At 41.9% G+C, this 16846-nt stretch overlaps 1 protein-coding gene across 1 annotated transcript; it reads left to right on the forward strand.

Moving 5' to 3' along the window:
* Positions 1-950: 950 nt before the first annotated feature.
* On the forward strand, positions 951-15888 carry LOC129348839 (G-protein coupled receptor 4). The gene is made up of 5 exons (XM_055010384.1): positions 951-1359; positions 5662-9506; positions 11806-11931; positions 13031-13076; positions 13854-15888. Exons 1-2 carry the CDS (start codon positions 979-981, stop codon positions 6193-6195), a joined length of 915 nt encoding a protein of 304 aa, XP_054866359.1. The 5' UTR covers positions 951-978; the 3' UTR covers positions 6196-9506; positions 11806-11931; positions 13031-13076; positions 13854-15888.
* Positions 15889-16846: the final 958 nt, after the last annotated feature.

Consider the following 16846-nt stretch of genomic DNA (forward strand, 5'->3'; position numbering starts at 1 on the left):
TGTAACACGTCCTCCAGAGACAGTCATGTAAATTGGTTCGTTGTGTAATGAATAATATTATGAAAAACACAGGACAGTTTATGTAAGGGAGTGTTATTCATGGCTTTGTGAGCTAATATTTCCCACAGGGTTTCCCTTCTTAACACTTAGTCCAGGGACTTTAGTAACATCTTGCATTAGATTTCTCATTTATGCTTACCTTGCATCACCTGTTTACAGTGTACAGTTGCACCAGTGAGATGAAGCTGCAGTGCTGCTGTAGAGAAAGTACCTGTGGCAACAAACCTGGCATCAGCTGGACTATTTTCACCCCATGACCTTCAAATGAGAAAAATGAGAAAGTCACTGGAGAAACTGTAAGACTAATGTCTTTAGCATAACAATTGAAATAATAATAATGTTGGACAAATTAACTGAAACAGATCATCTCACAAAAAGGGAAATATGAAAGACTTTGTTAGGACATTACAGGCTTAGCCACATTGGACTCCTTCAACAATCAGATCAATTAGTTTGTTTTCTCCTGCAGCATGTATGACTACAGCTTTGTCAGCCTATCCAAAGCAGTTACTGAAGTCGTCCCAATAGCTCTACTCAACACCAGCCAATCACAGCTTGGATGGGACATGGTGTTATGAAGGGACAGTTAATGTCCCGCAGACTGCCCCAATCCAAAAGTGGCATTAGTCTCTGTGCAGGGACCCTATAAAGCCCTAGTCCCAGTGATGTGCTGGTACATCCAGGAAGGTTCTGCAGAAGGTGGGGAAGCCTGCAGGACACAGTGAACCCTGTAAGGTAAGATGGGCTGATGGGACTTCTCTGAAACCTTTTGTAAAATAAATCTTACATGGAGTATTTTTTGCTTATCTGCTCCTATGTGTATCAAACCAGAACTACTTCTCACTATGGATAATTAATACGGACTTTTCACTTTTCTACCAGCTTCTGGAAGAAAATCATCAGCACTTCTTCTGTACGATGCTCAACGCCACTCTAATTCCAGCCACCAACCTCTATGTGAACTCCACCACCCCTGGAGGCCCCCTTGGTCCTCCACTGTGGTACCAGTTCCCAGTGTGTGCTGTGGCTCCTTACGGCTTCATTTTCTACTTTGGGGTCAAAGTGTTCAACCTGGCCGTGGGGGCGCCCTGTAACGTCCTGGTCATCTGGCAGATCGCAACCAAGAAAAGTGACTCATCCACATCCGACATCTTCATCTTCAACCTGGCCATCCTAGACGCCTACTTCTGCCTGATGACGCCCATAGAAATGGTGAACCGACTGCTGCTGGACAACAGCCGCATCTGGTACTTTCAGAGATTTGCATATGGGATCAAGGACGTTGCACCACTTTTTCTGGTGAGTTTTTGTTCTGTATTTGTACATTTGCATATTTGTAAACACTACCAGTCAAAAGTTTGGACACACCCTCTCATTCAATGGTTTTTATTTTACTATTTTCTACATTATAGATTAATACTGAAGACTTCAAAACTATAAAAGAATACATATGGAATTATGTTGTAATCCACAACAAATCTATCTTTTAATCTACAATGTAGAAAATAATACAAATAAATAAAAAGGATTGAATGAGAAGGTGTGTTCAGCATTGAGATGTTTTCCCTTTTGAAAGGTAGTTGGAATTTGTAGTGTCCTTTCTCAAGCTGTACAGAACTTTCCATTATTTCTACAAACTTCTTTTCCTCTCTTGATTTCCTCTTGATCTGTAGAGGATCATTCATTGAAGTCATAGTTGTATTGGCTAGTTAACAGCTCCTCGATTCTGTCAACTGCAGTTCTGTTTGCATAAACAGAGAGGTAGACGCTCTCACCGTCACCAATTCCTTGCATTGGACTATTTATTACCCACCCCAGTAAGATTCGGATTGCATAGGGTCCTTCAGCTTGACTATTGATCTCCCAAGGCTCCAACAACGTGGATATATTGGTGCCAATTAACAGATCAATATCAGTGTTGATGCGTGGAAAGTTAACATTTTTCAGATAAGGCCATCTAGCCAGCTCCTCTTCACTGATTATGTTGTCTGTGGAGACAGGCATCTCTTTCTGAGTGAATACATTAGGAAGATGGTAGAAATGTTTACCAGACAACTCTGAAATCTCCAGGCCATTAATGATGGAATTTGTCACGGTCTTATTGTGACCCATGGTACGGAAACGGATCTTGGCCTTTCGTCCATGTGTATTCAACTTGTGATGACGTTTTTCAGAACAGAAAGTACCTGTACTCCCTGGGTCTAGAAAGGCATATGTTTTAATAACCTTGTCTCCTTTTGAATTCTTCACCAGAACAGGCACAATGTGGAGTATACTATTGCAGTGGCCAGCCCCTGTATGACCACATGTTGAGGAAGTCGTGCAGATTTCAGAGGACCCCTTTGGCTGCTCTGAACCCTTCTGGAAAGTTTTTTCCCTTTGACCAATGTGCAAAATACTGGGATGCTTTTGGCTGCACAGTTTGTAAGTGATGCGCCTATCGCAATTCTTACTTAAGTGTCCTGTGTTTAAGCAGCTGAAACATAGCCCTTTATCCTTTAGAAAGTCTAATTTTTCCCAGTGTAATTTATTTCCCAGTTGTTGACATTGTTCCAATGCATGACCATCATGTCCACAATACAGGCACGAAGTAGTGTTTGTCTGGGAAATATCTTTGCTCTGAATCTCTTCATTTTCAACAGTTTTACATCTGTCATTTATGGAAACATGGGTAGCAAAGCTATTTCTTTTCAAATGTGATTTGATTTGAGGTTTGATTAGTCTGGTTATTCCTTTAACCAGTGGAGCGTCCTGTATGTTGCCAAAGACGGGATCTGAGGTAAGTCTGATCTGCTTCTCTACGAAGTTGACAAGGTCACAGAAACATGCTCTTTGACCAGTTGTCTCAAAAGTGGCACATGCCTTTGCTCTCCATTTCTCTCTCAGTTTGTATGGGAGCTTCTGACTCAGAATTTTCATATTAGCCAGCATGTTTAACTCCTCTAAATATCGCAGTTCCTCCATAGCATTGTAGCACTCACGAAGGAAGAGTCCATATGCTTTCAGCACTTTAGCATCCTCCGACTTGACGCTTGGCCAACCAGTGACCTTTTCCATGTAGGCTGCTGTTATATTAAATTAATTTCCAAAGTGCTCTTTTAGTAGTTGCTTGGCAGCACCATATCCCTTTTCGGCAGTCATGTGAAGGCAGCTGTGTACAATGTCCCTTGGCTGTCCCCTTGTTTACTGCTCCAGGTAGTACAGACAATCTCCTTTGCAAAAAGTCTTTGCCTCCACACAATGGTCAAATGCTTTCATAAATGAATTGAACTACAGAGGGTCTCCATCATAAGTTGGCATTTCTCGGTGTGGCAGTAACTGGGATGTTTGCAACCAGAAGAGCTGTTACATCATTTTGTTGTTGTACCACACTGTAGATATCTAATGATGGTTGATTTTGGCTTCACTTTCCTCTCCAGTATTGTCAACAGTAAGATTTTCTTCATTTAGTCCAGCAGGACCAATCACAGCAGCTGGGCAGCTTTGAGCATCAGACAACCATTTATTTACAACAGCAATAAACTCAGAGACGTTCAGCATTTTAGCCTGATACCATATATCATGTTTTTCTGCCTCATCCTCAGGCAATAGACCCAGCAAAACCTTATGTACCCGGTATTTTATCGGACAAACCCATGTACTTGTTAAATTCATTTTTAACCTCATTTACACACTCTTTGTTTTTCATCAACAGAATAGATTCTTTAAGTTTAGACAAATTATTAAAATTAACCTTTCTTTCTTTCCAAACTACTTATTTTTTCCAGTAAAGCCTTTTCTGTTGGCTTCACCTGACGTTTTTTCTCAGTTTGATTTTTGTCTCCACACCTATAACAGTCTCAGTCTCAAAATGTCTCTCCGTTTTGTCCTCTTCTGCCATTTGGCCGAAATTTAATGGTTTATTTATAAACCCCCAAATATTGTCACGTAATATCAGCACCGAAGCACACCAGGACGCGCAAAGTTCATTTAAAACAGGAGTTTGCTACCAGTGCATTGAATTTACGCTCACCGTACCATTATGTGTGCACACAGTATTTACAGTATAGCCATTCATAAACATCAGCTGAACCTCCTACCCCAATCGTGCGTTGGCCGGCGTTGACATCCCGACGTGTGATGCTGGTGTTCCTATGGCTACGGCGGCTAGTTCCGACTGCTAGCTCCGGCGGCTAGTTCCGACTGCTAGCTCCGGCGGCTAGCTCCGAGGGCTTCTCCGGCGCAGCTCCAGTCCTGGTCCCAGGGCAACAAGTCCGGTTCTTCTCGATCCAAAACGAGGCAGTTTTCGACTTAAATTGTAGTGGCTATGTCCTGTACTTAGCCCTGCTGGTTGTGGATAGTGGTATTCGAGAGTTTTGACATGCACTCAACTAAAAATAAACAAACGGATTCTTAAGAGTCAAAATAGTCCCAGACATTTATTATCGTTCTTTACCCGTAACTTAAACTTGGTCATAAATAAAATAATAAAACGCAAAGAAAGTCGAGCGCAGTTGAAAACTGTGTGGCTCTGTGTGTCTGTCCAACAACACCTGAACCAAATTATACAATCAGCTAAATACTGTAATGCTGTGAGCTAATCATGTTCTGTGCCTTTAAGACAGAGTGCACGCTGACTGGCAGCTGTCGGTCACAAGGGACTTTTAGGCAAGTTTACGGAAGTTAATGTGTGTGTTTTGCCTCTTCTCGGTTGGGACTGAGGCTGGTAAGGTTGAGGTGGCGTGGGTTACGGCCAGAACAGTAGCCCGTTCTGTAACTGTGTTTTAGAGAATAAACGTGAAGGCTCAGCTATTGGAAGTGTGATTATTTCACACCAGCAGAATATTACAATACCTTCATTGACCCCAGGCCGTCAGCCTCAGGTAAAGAAATACAGCCCCCTGGCGTCTTGGGTGGGGAATTACAAAAACAAGAGCAACATGAAATATGGCTCGTACAGGTGCTATACAAATAAAGTTATTATTATAATCAGAGCCGGGTTCTGCTCCAGGTTTTTCCCTGTTAAAACGGTGTTTTCTTGCCAGTGTCTCCTTAGGGCTGCTCTGGTGTTCAGGCATATGGGTTCTGTGAAGCGTCTTGAGACAATTAGATTGTAACTGGCGCTATATAAATAAAATTGAATTATAATTATTATCATCAGTTATTTTTTAAAAATTGTTTAACATTTTGGACACACAAGTATTCTATTAAGATAATTTCTAAACTTTCTTCTAGGCAGAATCTGAACCTTTTTAATTAGCAAAATGTGTAGTTTTCTTATCAGTTTGGTCCTTGAGAGGCTTAAAAGAGGAGAGTAAATGACAGTGCCAAGGCTATTTTTGCCTTTTTTTGCTCCTTTTCAACACAACTGCCTATGAATTAAATAATTTTTTTATAAAAACAACCAGAGAGCTGACACCCTTTTTTAAAAAATCAAAAGTTGAACATTGTTTATATTTGTAAAACAGTTTACTGTATATAACACCTGTATAACATCCATCATCAGCGAGGTAGTTTGATGTGCAGAGAAGTTTTTTAATGAAGGGTTTTAATTGATGTTCGGCCATTTTACTGAAGCTTCAGTTAAAATTCAGCTCAAACATACCTCCTCCTGTCTGCTAGGTGTGTATCTCTCTGGACCGCTACATCGCCGTGGTCCATCCAGTGCTATTCGCTGGTATCCGTGACAACAAGTTCCGCATTGGCGTTTCTGTGGTGGTCTGGGGCCTCATCCTGGCTTACGGCCTAACAAAATGCACCCTGGGAGCCATGAGTGTCAACGAGGTCTTCAGCGGAGTCATCCTGTTTGCATTCGCGGTCATGGTCTTCTGCAACATCTCCGTCATCTGGGTTCTCCGCCGCTCTGTGGTGGGAAAAGAGGAGATGCACCCTGTGAAGAAGAAAGCCTTCAAGATGGTGCTGATCATCTTGGCCATCATCGTGGCCAACTACCTGCCTCCTGTGGCGCTCATGCCTTTCGCGTCCTACTACTCGTTCTTGGTCTTCCGCTGTCAGATCAGCATCAGCGTGTTCTCCATCATGGATCTGAGCTGCAGCGTCGAGCCGCTCCTCTACATCACAAAGATGGAGCGTGTGGACGGCAGGTGCTGCAGCTTGAGTTTGATGTCAAGGTGTAATCAGTCTTCCTGTCATTAACCGACCCGAACTTGGAAGATTCTTTCAAAAATGTTAGTGGACAAAGACCCTGCATGTACCAGTTTTTGTTTTGTTTTTTAATATTCCCGTTGTTACCCAATGTATAACTCCATAAGTCTGCTGAACTGTGGCCAGGACATGTTTGGCCAAAAATTTTGTTAAAAACTCACCTATTTTTTCTATTAAAAAAATACATATGATGGGACAAAAAGATAAAAATTCTCTGAAGCATTCACCCTCTAAGCCAGCAGCTACATCAAGTAAATACTGTGAGACAGATAAAGCATCAGCTAAAGCTAAAACAAAATGAAGACTTTTCTATTATCAGTGATAGAAAATTCTTATTTTAGTCCACATACAACATAACTAAATGCTTAGCAGAGTAGCAATAATTACCATTATACACTATAAGGGAATTCATGCAGGTTCAGTTTGGTTATTCAAGGTCTTTTTAAGCCAGATATCTAAATCAATGTCCTTCAATTACTAATTACCATGAATACACATTTTGTTGGTGGATATTGCCGTTTTCAGCAGACAAAATTATTACTCAATAACTGATTTTAACATTTATCCCAAACATGTAATTATGATAACAGTCTTTCTTTTACATAGTTTGTTGTCTAGTGTCAAACTTTAAACTCTTAGGGGAAATATGGGCTGCCCTTTTCAGAAGAAAACCAAGTTTGTGTGTGTTTTTTAATATGCTAAGAGACACATCAATAAGACACGCCATGGTTGACAATTTCCATCTTAAAACTGCAGTGTACAGATGATGAGCAACTGAGGGGTGAGTGGAGAAAGACAAACTCCACAGATCTGCACATGACAAAGGAAGCAACGCTGCAGTAACATCTAAGAAGCCATTTTAAGGGAGAAAATTAATATTTTTGCAGAAAAAACTTCTGAATATGTCACTGTGAAATACAGTTTCAGAAGTATAATCATTGACTGGAGAGAGACTTTCAATACAATATATAACTTTAAATGTTCACCTCCAGAAGTATGTTAAGGAGAGAGAAATGCAGTTATGTGACATTTAACACAGGGGAGCTTTTTTTCTTATTTGTGCTGAACATTTACACTGCAACCAGCAGGTTTACAAAACATTCAAAGAGGCCTTGAGGGACATAGAACATATCAGTGAGTATAACAGAAGTAGGTGAGGTTGTTGGTTAAAGTGGGCATCATTTATTCCCAGGTGTATGATTACTGAAAGAGCATTTCCTTCTCTGCTCCTCCTATGGCAACCAGTAACAGAAACCCTCTCGTTAACAAAGACGTCTATTAATCCATTTTAATGACAGCCAGGGGCAGTGTCTGGTTTACTGAGCACTGATGAAGCATTTAGTCAGTTTTTAAATCAGCCCTATTATCAGACATGCACAATGGGACCAATTAGTGGCAGTGTAATGAGTAGACATGTAGATTAGGTTAGTTAATAAACTAAATACTGAACACACTGCAATTATTAAAGGACTGACAATATGCTGTGGAAAGACTATATAACATGATTAAAGACACACCTCCCCTTTTAAGAATTGTGTTTGATATAGTCTCTGAAATGGATCATAGAATTCAGAAAAAGTCTTTATTTTGATCAAAACGTACTAAATTATAAATGTGTACAGGTGTTTGTCATCTTACAGTATATTTGTGGAAGGATTTCCATGCAGAGCTGTCTTTGCATTTCGTCATTTGATTAGAAAATGTGGATTTTATACAGATACTTCAATAAACTTATTAAAACGACAATGAGAAGTCTAATTTGAATTAAAGCTGCAAGCAGCGTTGGACGGGTCCTCGCATCCATGCTCGTCGTCGAATCCACGCACGTCCACCAGGTGGCGCTGCGACCGAGAGTGTATATTGGCCTATGGATGTGATCACGTCCGCACTCTGATGACACATATAACATTTCAGGCAGATCGGACCATGTCCAGGCTAGTTATAGAGCTTTTCCTTCTATCCACCAGGTGGCGTTATGACTGTGGCTGTATTTCAGCATGTGAATGTCATCAGGGCGGGACTCTGATCATACATGTAAAGTTTGAGGCAGATTAGAGTATGTTTAGGGCAGTTACACAGCAGTTGATGTGTCATGTCGAAGCATCAAAGTTTGGGAGCCTGCCATGGCCACGCCCTCAGACTTTTGTGGAGCATTTTGATAACTTTTGATCACCCATGCCTGGAGTACATCCTGGCTGAATTTCATATCTGTCGGTGTTACCCTGTTTGAGTTGATAGCTTTTCAAAATGTCTAAAAATGACCCAAAATTGAAGGTTGGTGTTAAATTCTAGAAAGAAGAAGAAGATTAAAGAAAGAAAATACATAAAAAAGAAGCAATTAAATAAATGGGAAAAAGTTAAGACAATTAAACTTTTATAAAGTATGGGGGGAAAAAAGATGTAAGAAATTAAAGAATTGTATTTAATAAATAAACAGGAAATTTGTAAATAAGTGTTGTAGTCTTTTGCAGTTAATTGATGGATAGGCGTAGTGAGAGACAGCCAGACAATGGGGTAGAAATAAGAATGAGAACAACTAATATAGCACAGGGTTGCGAGCGGGAATCGAACCAGGGCCTCAGCATTGAGGACCAACTACATGCGTCAGTGGCTTAACCCGCAGAGCTATATGATCACACATGTTGGCTGTCAGCAAAGGTGTATCAATCCAATAGAAAGTCTAGGGGTAGGGTTCGGGTTACAGAGGAAGGTCCTGACAGTAGCAATGTACCAAAAACATGGATATAAAATTATACATTTTTTCATAATTTAATATTAAGTCACACTAGCCAAAAAATTCTTAGAATAAAGTTGGGGTTTTTCCTTCAGCCGTTGTGGTTGCACTGTACCTTTAGGTTATCTAGATCTACAACGGCTGAAGGAAAAACCACGGATTAATTTCTCAGAATATTCGGCTGCTTAGTATTAACATTAAAAATATTTATGTGTAATATTAATTACCCTATTTTTTTCATTACAACTGTAAGGACCTTCCTCTCCAACCCTAACCCTACCCCTAGACTTTCTATTGGATTAATACACGTTTTCAAGACCAGAACATGTGTGGTCATGTAGCTCTACGGGTTACGCCTGTGATGTTCAGGACTCATTCTTGTATTTTACACTCTCTGATGTTTTCTTTTCTTCATGTCTAGTGTGTGAATCATTTCTGGTTTGTCTCTTCAGTGTCTCATGTGGCCCTGCAGCTTCTCCTCCTCCACCTCCTCCTGAAGCCTTCATCTTCTTCATCATCAGCTGCTCAGTGACTCTGTTGGACGTCTCACCGTGTGGCAGCAGCTCAGGTCAGTGGTGAAGATCCTCTTTATCAGCTCCACACCCACAGACGTAGTGAACGCAGCGTCTGTTGTTGTGCTAATAAGAAGCTGCATCTGAGCAGCAGCAGCTCTGTTCACTCCAGCCTCAGTCACACATGGAGTCAGAGCAACACTCTGTCAGAGCTGATTCCTCAATGTTAGATCTGATTAATCTCTCTCTAGTAACAGGTTATGTACCACAGGCTTTTAAGGTTGCTGTAATCAAACCTTTACTTAAAAAGCCCACTCTAGATCCAGATGTTTTAGCCAACTATAGACCAGTTTCCAACCTCCCATTTCTCTCCAAAATTCTGGAAAGAACAGTTGCAAATCAATTATGTGAACATTTACAAAGGAATAGCTTGTTTGAAGAGTTTCAGTCAGGCTTCAGAGTGCATCATAGCACAGAAACAGCTCTGGTGAAAGTTACTAATGACCTTCTCATAGCGTCAGATAATGGACTGGTCTCTATACTTATTTTATTGGACCTTAGTGCAGCATTCGATACAATCGACCACAAACTTTTATTACAGCGACTAGAACATTCTATTGGCATTAAAGGGACAGCACTGGACTGGTTTAAATCCTACTTATCAGACAGGTTCCAGTTTGTGCATGTCAACAATGACTCTTCTGAGCATACTAGGGTTAATCATGGAGTTCCTCAGGGTTCTGTCTTAGGACCAATACTGTTCACATTATACATGCTTCCCTTAGGCAACATTATTAGGAAGCACTGTATTAATTTCCATTGTTATGCTGACGACACTCAATTGTATTTATCTATGAAGCCAAATGAAACTAATCAGCTAGCTAGACTGCAAGATTGTCTTAAGGACATAAAGACCTGGATGACCTATAATTTCTTACTACTAAATTCAGACAAGACTGAAGTCATTGTATTTGGCCCCAAACATCTTAGAGAATTGCTTTCAAAGCATATAGCTACTCTGGATGGCATTACATTGGCCTCCAGTACTACTGTGAGGAACCTCGGTGTTATCTTTGACCAGGACATGTCCTTTAACTCGCACATAAAACAAATCTGTAGGACTTCCTTTTTCCACCTGAGAAATATTGTGAAAATCAGGAACATCCTGTCTCAGAGTGATGCAGAAAAACTAGTCCATGCATTTGTTACTTCTAGGCTTGACTACTGTAATTCCTTATTATCAGGTTGTCCCAATAGCTCTCTGAAACATCTACAGCTGATCCAAAATGCTGCAGCCAGAGTACTGACGGGAGTTAGCAAGAGAGATCATATTTCTCCTATATTGGATTCTCTTCATTGGCTTCCTGTTAAATCTAGAATAGAATTCAAAATCCTTCTTCTGACATATAAAGCTCTTAACAACCAATCTCCATCATATCTTAAAGACCTGATAGTACCATATTATCCTAGCAGAACTCTTCGCTCTCAGACTGCAGGCTTACTTGTTGTTCCTAGAATCTCTAAAAGTAGAATGGGAGGCAGAGCCTTCAGTTATCAGGCGCCTCTCCTGTGGAACCAGCTCCCAGTTTGGGTTCGGGAGGCGGACACCCTCTCTATTTTTAAGACCAGGCTTAAAACCTTCCTTTTCGACAAAGCTTATAGTTAGGGCTGACTGGGGGACCCTGACGGGGTATGCTTGTGTTTTCATTTGCACAACTGACTTCCCCTCTTGACGTCCCTTAGTTCTGCCCCTAGTTATGCTGCTATAGGCCTAGACTGCTGGGGAACCTCTCTTGATGCACTGAGCCCTTCTCTAACTACCTATGTATTTACTACATATACCATTATTGCATTACATTCACTCTGTTTCTTTCTGTGTCCTTTCTCCGAGTGTCCCTGGTCCCAGAGCTGGATGCTGGATGCTTCAGATGTGTGGCTGTGTTTTATGGTCCTTGTGTCCCACCCCCCACCTCTCTATCTCTACCCCTCTATCTCTACCTCTACCCCTCTATCTCTACCTTTCTACCTCTTCTGTCCCTCTCAACCCGCCCGGCCAGCAGGCAGATGGTTCCCCCCACATTAGAGCCGGGTTCTGCTCGAGGTTTTTTTCCCTGTTAAAAGGGTGTTTTCCTTGCCACTGTCGCCTTTTGGCTTGCTCTGGGGGTCAGGCATATGGGTTCTGTAAAGCGTCTCGAGACAATTTGACTGTAATTGGCGCTATATAAATAAAATTGAATTGAAAATTGAATTGAACTGAGAGCTCTCAGCAGTTTTCTACCCATTTAAGAACAGGACAAACCGAACAAGCTGTTGTATCGATTTGTCCACGATTTCCTCTCATGTGTCCATTTTAAGGAGTTTGCAGTCAACCAAGGCCGACTCAGAATCACTCCCACCGGGAAGATCTGTGAAGGAAGGTCCACCCGGCTGGTCCAGAAGCTCCGGTCCAGCAGAGCAGCGTCAGGATGGAGACGTAACCGGGTGAGTTAACTAGAGAGGCGACACATTCACATAGAAAATCCAACAATTCCTTCTGTTTTTACAGTTTGTGACTCTGGTAAATGGTGTCATTTTTCAAAGCTGGTGGGTTTTGGGCTTCACAGATTGAACCTAAATGCTTTTCTTAAACAAACTGCTGAGCTGCTGCACAGTGAAATGTTTGAGTGGAGCTCAGGATGAAAGCATCAGAGCTGTTTTACATGTTTTTATGTTCAGCTAATATCATTTCCTCTGGACAATGTTTGTGGTGTTAGAAGTGGACGTTTGTAGGGAGTTTTCAGTTGTAATACTTAAATGCATAAATATTTGCAGTGGTGGTTTCACTGCAAGCATCTACTGATGTCACCAGTGAAGTAAATAAAAACAGCATTTGTTGAACTTTACGCCTCTCAGTGTCTGCAGTTAGTTTAGCTGAATCAATGCAAAGATATTTCTATTTTTCTACATGACAGGAATGTCAGTGAAATCCAAATGCTAAGAATAAACAAGTGATCTGCCTGGTCACAGATCCCACTTTAATCCAAAATAAAGACTTTGCAAGGAAATGAACTTGAAATATGAGCCACCAGTAAAAGTTGTGATCAGACAGAAGGGCCTGTATTTTATCTTTGGAGAAGTTTAACATGTAAGTTTGTGCAGCTGATCAGTGGTGAGGCCTGTGGATGACTGGAGATGTGTGTGGACACTTAGACGAAGCAGCAAATGTGTTGAAAATGAGTTGTCTTCTCAGAGTCTTGAAGATGTTTTGTCAGAGCTAAGAAAGAAGTAAGAGATCCTGCAGGTGATTGTTGAGTGGTGTTGAGGAATTTGAATGTAGAGGAATAGCAAAGAGATTTTGAAGATATTTAAGCCATAAGTTGTATTTTATTTGTTTGCTGTTCTCTCCCATTTGTAGTGAAGAGAAGTGATTTGACATGAAGAATGTGATTTGTGTGGCTTTGAAATTGTGTTAAAATGTAAAAATGAGTGATGAGGAGAAGAGTGTGACTTTTTAGTATTGTGTTTTTTAGCGTGTTCTTTAAAAGTTGTAGGTAGATTATCTTCTTTTTTTGATTTTGTGGATTGTTTTTTTTTCTTTCAGTGTTGATGTCACCGCCTTGACGAATAGAAGAAAAGCCTGTATTTGGGTATGTAGGACTGGTAGTCCAGAGGTAGTGGTGGTGGTTTGGAACCTGGAGAGTGCAGGTTCAATCCCCCACCCTGCTCAAGCTTTTTTTTTTTACATTTGGGCAAAATTTGCCAAAAATCTGCCTTCGTGCCTTCGTGCCTTCGTGCCTTCGTGCCTTCGTGCCTTCGTGCCTTCGTGCCTTCGTGCCTTCGTGCCTTCGTGCCTTCGTGCCTTCGTGCCTTCGTGCCTTCGTGCCTTCGTGCCTTCGTGCCTTCGTGCCTTCGTGCCTTCGTGCCTTCGTGCCTTCGTGCCTTCGTGCCTTCGTGCCTTCGTGCCTTCGTGCCTTCGTGCCTTCGTGCCTTCGTGCCTTCGTGCCTTCGTGCCTTCGTGCCTTCGTGCCTTCGTGCCTTCGTGCCTTCGTGCCTTCGTGCCTTCGTGCCTTCGTGCCTTCGTGCCTTCGTGCCTTCGTGCCTTCGTGCCTTCGTGCCTTCGTGCCTTCGTGCCTTCGTGCCTTCGTGCCTTCGTGCCTTCGTGCCTTCGTGCCTTCGTGCCTTCGTGCCTTCGTGCCTTCGTGCCTTCGTGCCTTCGTGCCTTCGTGCCTTCGTGCCTTCGTGCCTTCGTGTCGTGCCTTCGTGCCTTCGTGCCTTCGTGCCTTCGTGCCTTCGTGCCTTCGTGCCTTCGTGCCTTCGTGCCTTCGTGCCTTCGTGCCTTCGTGCCTTCGTGCCTTCGTGCCTTCGTGCCTTCGTGCCTTCGTGCCTTGCTTATGGGTAAATTTCCTTGTTTTCCTTTTTGCCAGATCCAGTCCAGTGACACTCCACTCCACTCCACACCACAACCTTTCCACTCCACTATCACCCTCCACAAGGTTCCAAGCGGGGATTCGAACCATGACCGTCCACATGACAGACACACACCCTCTGTGTGAGCTATCTGTCACACAAGGTCCCTGGTGGAGTTTGTTGTAATGATGGTTGCAAGAGGTTGTCATGCAGCCAAAGTGTAAAAAGAGCCTTGAGCTGGATTCCAACCAAGGACCTCCTGGATGAGAGGCAGATAACTTACCACTGCACTATCCTTCCTACTGGGTGTAGCTGTTAGTTTTCGTAAATGATGGTACACAAAAGTATTAAGGAAGTGAAGATAATAAAGGTACTAAGGTACCGGGGAGGCAAAAAACTTACCTCTACACCACCTGTCCTACAAGATGTTGCTCTAACTTTGCTTAAATGATGCTATCAATTAGTACTGGCGCAACCAAACGACAAATAAAAGGTGTGAGTGGAGATCTGAATCATGTCAGGTTTGTTTCTGAGACTGAATACACCTGATCTCATCTGATCTGCAAAGCTAAGCAGGGTTGGGCCTGGTTAGTATTTGGATGGGAGACTACCTGGGAATACCAGGTGCTGTAAGCTTTTTACTTCTCCTCACAACCTGAACAACACACTGCTAGCGACAGCTATCAACTAAAACCTCTTGGTTTCTTTATTATACACTCTATGAGGTGGATAAGCTGCAGCTCATGCTGATTTATTGCTGCTTCTGGTTGGAGCCAAAGAACAAAGGCTTCACCTGTTGGAGCAGCTGATGTCCTGCAGCCTCTTCACCACAGAAAGCCTCTGACAGCTTCAATTCTTTACACTCTGACTGCAAGACACCAATCACATAGGAACATTTACATGTATGGAACAAAGAGCTGAGCTGACACTCAACATATGTTTGAGCATTTATTGATAAAGACATTCAAACATGTCTAGAGATAGAACACCAACGCACGGTGTAAGAAAGGTCAGAACAGACTTCACCTGCTCAGGAAACTGAGGTCCTTCGGGGTGCAGGGAGCAATTCTGAGGACCTTTTATGGTTGTGTGGTGGTATCAGCCATCCTGTATGGACTGGTCTGCTGGAGCAGCAGCATCACGGCTGCAGACAGGAAGAGACTAAAGAAACTGGTTAAGAAAGCAAGCTCTGTCCTGGGCTGGTGGTAGACAGGAGGATGATGACAAAGCTGTTGTCTATCATGGAGGACATCTCCCACCCCCTGCAGGAAACAGGACCATCACCGGCAGCTCCTTCAGGGACAGACTGCTTCACCCACGATGTTTGAAGGAGGTCCTTCCTTCCTGCAGCAGTCAGACTGTGTTCAATCAAGCCTGCTCCCAGTAGTTCAGATCACCCATGAAGTAACTGCAATAAAATGTAAATAAGTCAATATGTGCAATTTCACAGGGTTTTTTTTTTTACAAGCATTTCTATTTCTTCTCTAAGGAGAAAGCATCTATTTATATCTGTGCACTGAGTGCTGCTTTTTTTTTTTTTTTAACTTTTTTTCCTATCTGCTACTGCCACACTGAAAATTTCCCCACTGCAGGATCTACCTATCCATCCATCTATCTATGGTCCATCTACCTCCCTACCTATCTATCCATCCATCCATCCATCCATCCATCCATCCATCCATCCATCCATCCATCCATCCATCCATCCATCTCTCTCACAGATGTGGGGGTTGATTCACCTGTTCTCAATCACCTTAATCCACGAAGGCCCGGTTCTTCATTCTTCCGCTCTCTGCCAGACCACAGACTTTGAAACCAGAACCTTTCTCCTACAATTAGTCTGGTTTCCCCTTTTTGTTTTCACCTTGGTTTAGTTATCCTTTCTGTGTTGGTTTTAGTTTCATTCGTTAAATAAACTCCTTGTAATCTTTGACCTGTGTCTGCAGATGTCCTGTGACACCAATGATCCCATCTGATATTTAGCATGTTTTCAATTATTGGTCCCATTTCTTAAAAAAAAAAAAAAAAAAAAAAAAGCCCCCTGAAATCTGATCAGATAAATGAATGTGAAACTACTTTGGGTCTGCTGCAGCTGCCTCCCTCTGATCTTGTTCCTGCCCACAGCACAATCTGATCAGTGAAACACTGAAGGACAACTTCAGCATGTAAAACATAAATAAGCAAAGGCTGCAACTCGTGATTATTTTAATTTAACTTAACTTTATGTGCTGTTCAAAAACTTTATTTTTTCTGCAAATGTGTAGTGATTCCAAATCTTGGTTATTGATCTCCTTGATTACAAAAAAAATCTGTATCGACCCGGAAAAAAAACAAACATGTCAGGCACCCTATGATGTTAACTGTTTGCCTGAATGTTTTTGTTTAAAATCCTCAGTAATAACCTTTGACTGGTTGCTCTTAACCCTGTAAAACTCACTGCTGCAAAAATACAACATCAGCTTATTTTTTAATTACTATTTTCTATTATATATATCTGAAATAAACCCTAATCTGTGGGTCTGACAGCAGCGTGAGGTCAAAGAAGCTGCCATCAGCTGCTGCACTTCTGTCCGTCCAGCAGATGGAGCCATGGAGCTGCAGTCAAGTGAAGAGCAGCACAAGGCAACCACCACTTCCATCCACTGACGCATTCAATTTGACTGACGCTAATGTTTTATTGACTTCCAACCACTAAACCAATATGATCACTGATGCACTGAGCTGAAGAAGTAATGTTACATTTCAAACATAACTGGGGAAATAACCGAAACTTCTTCCTTAGGAAAGGAGAAAGTATAAGAGTATAAAGGCAGTGCAAGAATAAATAAGAAAAAAACGGTGCAAAAATTGCCCATAGCATTATATACAGATGACTTTATTCTTAAAAAAAAAAAACAACAAACATGTAGAAGACTATATACAGAGGATCAGGTTTCAGGTATAGATAGATCGACAGATGAATCCTTACTGTGAAAATATTTAAAGACATTGAACATTGTGCAATATAAGG

The sequence above is a fragment of the Amphiprion ocellaris genome, chromosome 4 (assembly GCF_022539595.1).
Source record: "Amphiprion ocellaris isolate individual 3 ecotype Okinawa chromosome 4, ASM2253959v1, whole genome shotgun sequence".
Lineage (NCBI taxonomy): Eukaryota > Metazoa > Chordata > Actinopteri > Pomacentridae > Amphiprion > Amphiprion ocellaris.

What these genes read in the sequence shown, in the direction of transcription:
- LOC129348839 (XM_055010384.1), top strand. Translation starts at nt 979, where the DNA reads ATGCTCAACGCCACTCTAATTCCAGCCACCAACCTCTATGTGAACTCC. An exon ending in ACGTTGCACCACTTTTTCTG is followed by an intron (nt 1,360 to 5,661) that starts GTGAGTTTTTGT and finishes CCTGTCTGCTAG; the next exon opens with GTGTGTATCTCTCTGGACCG.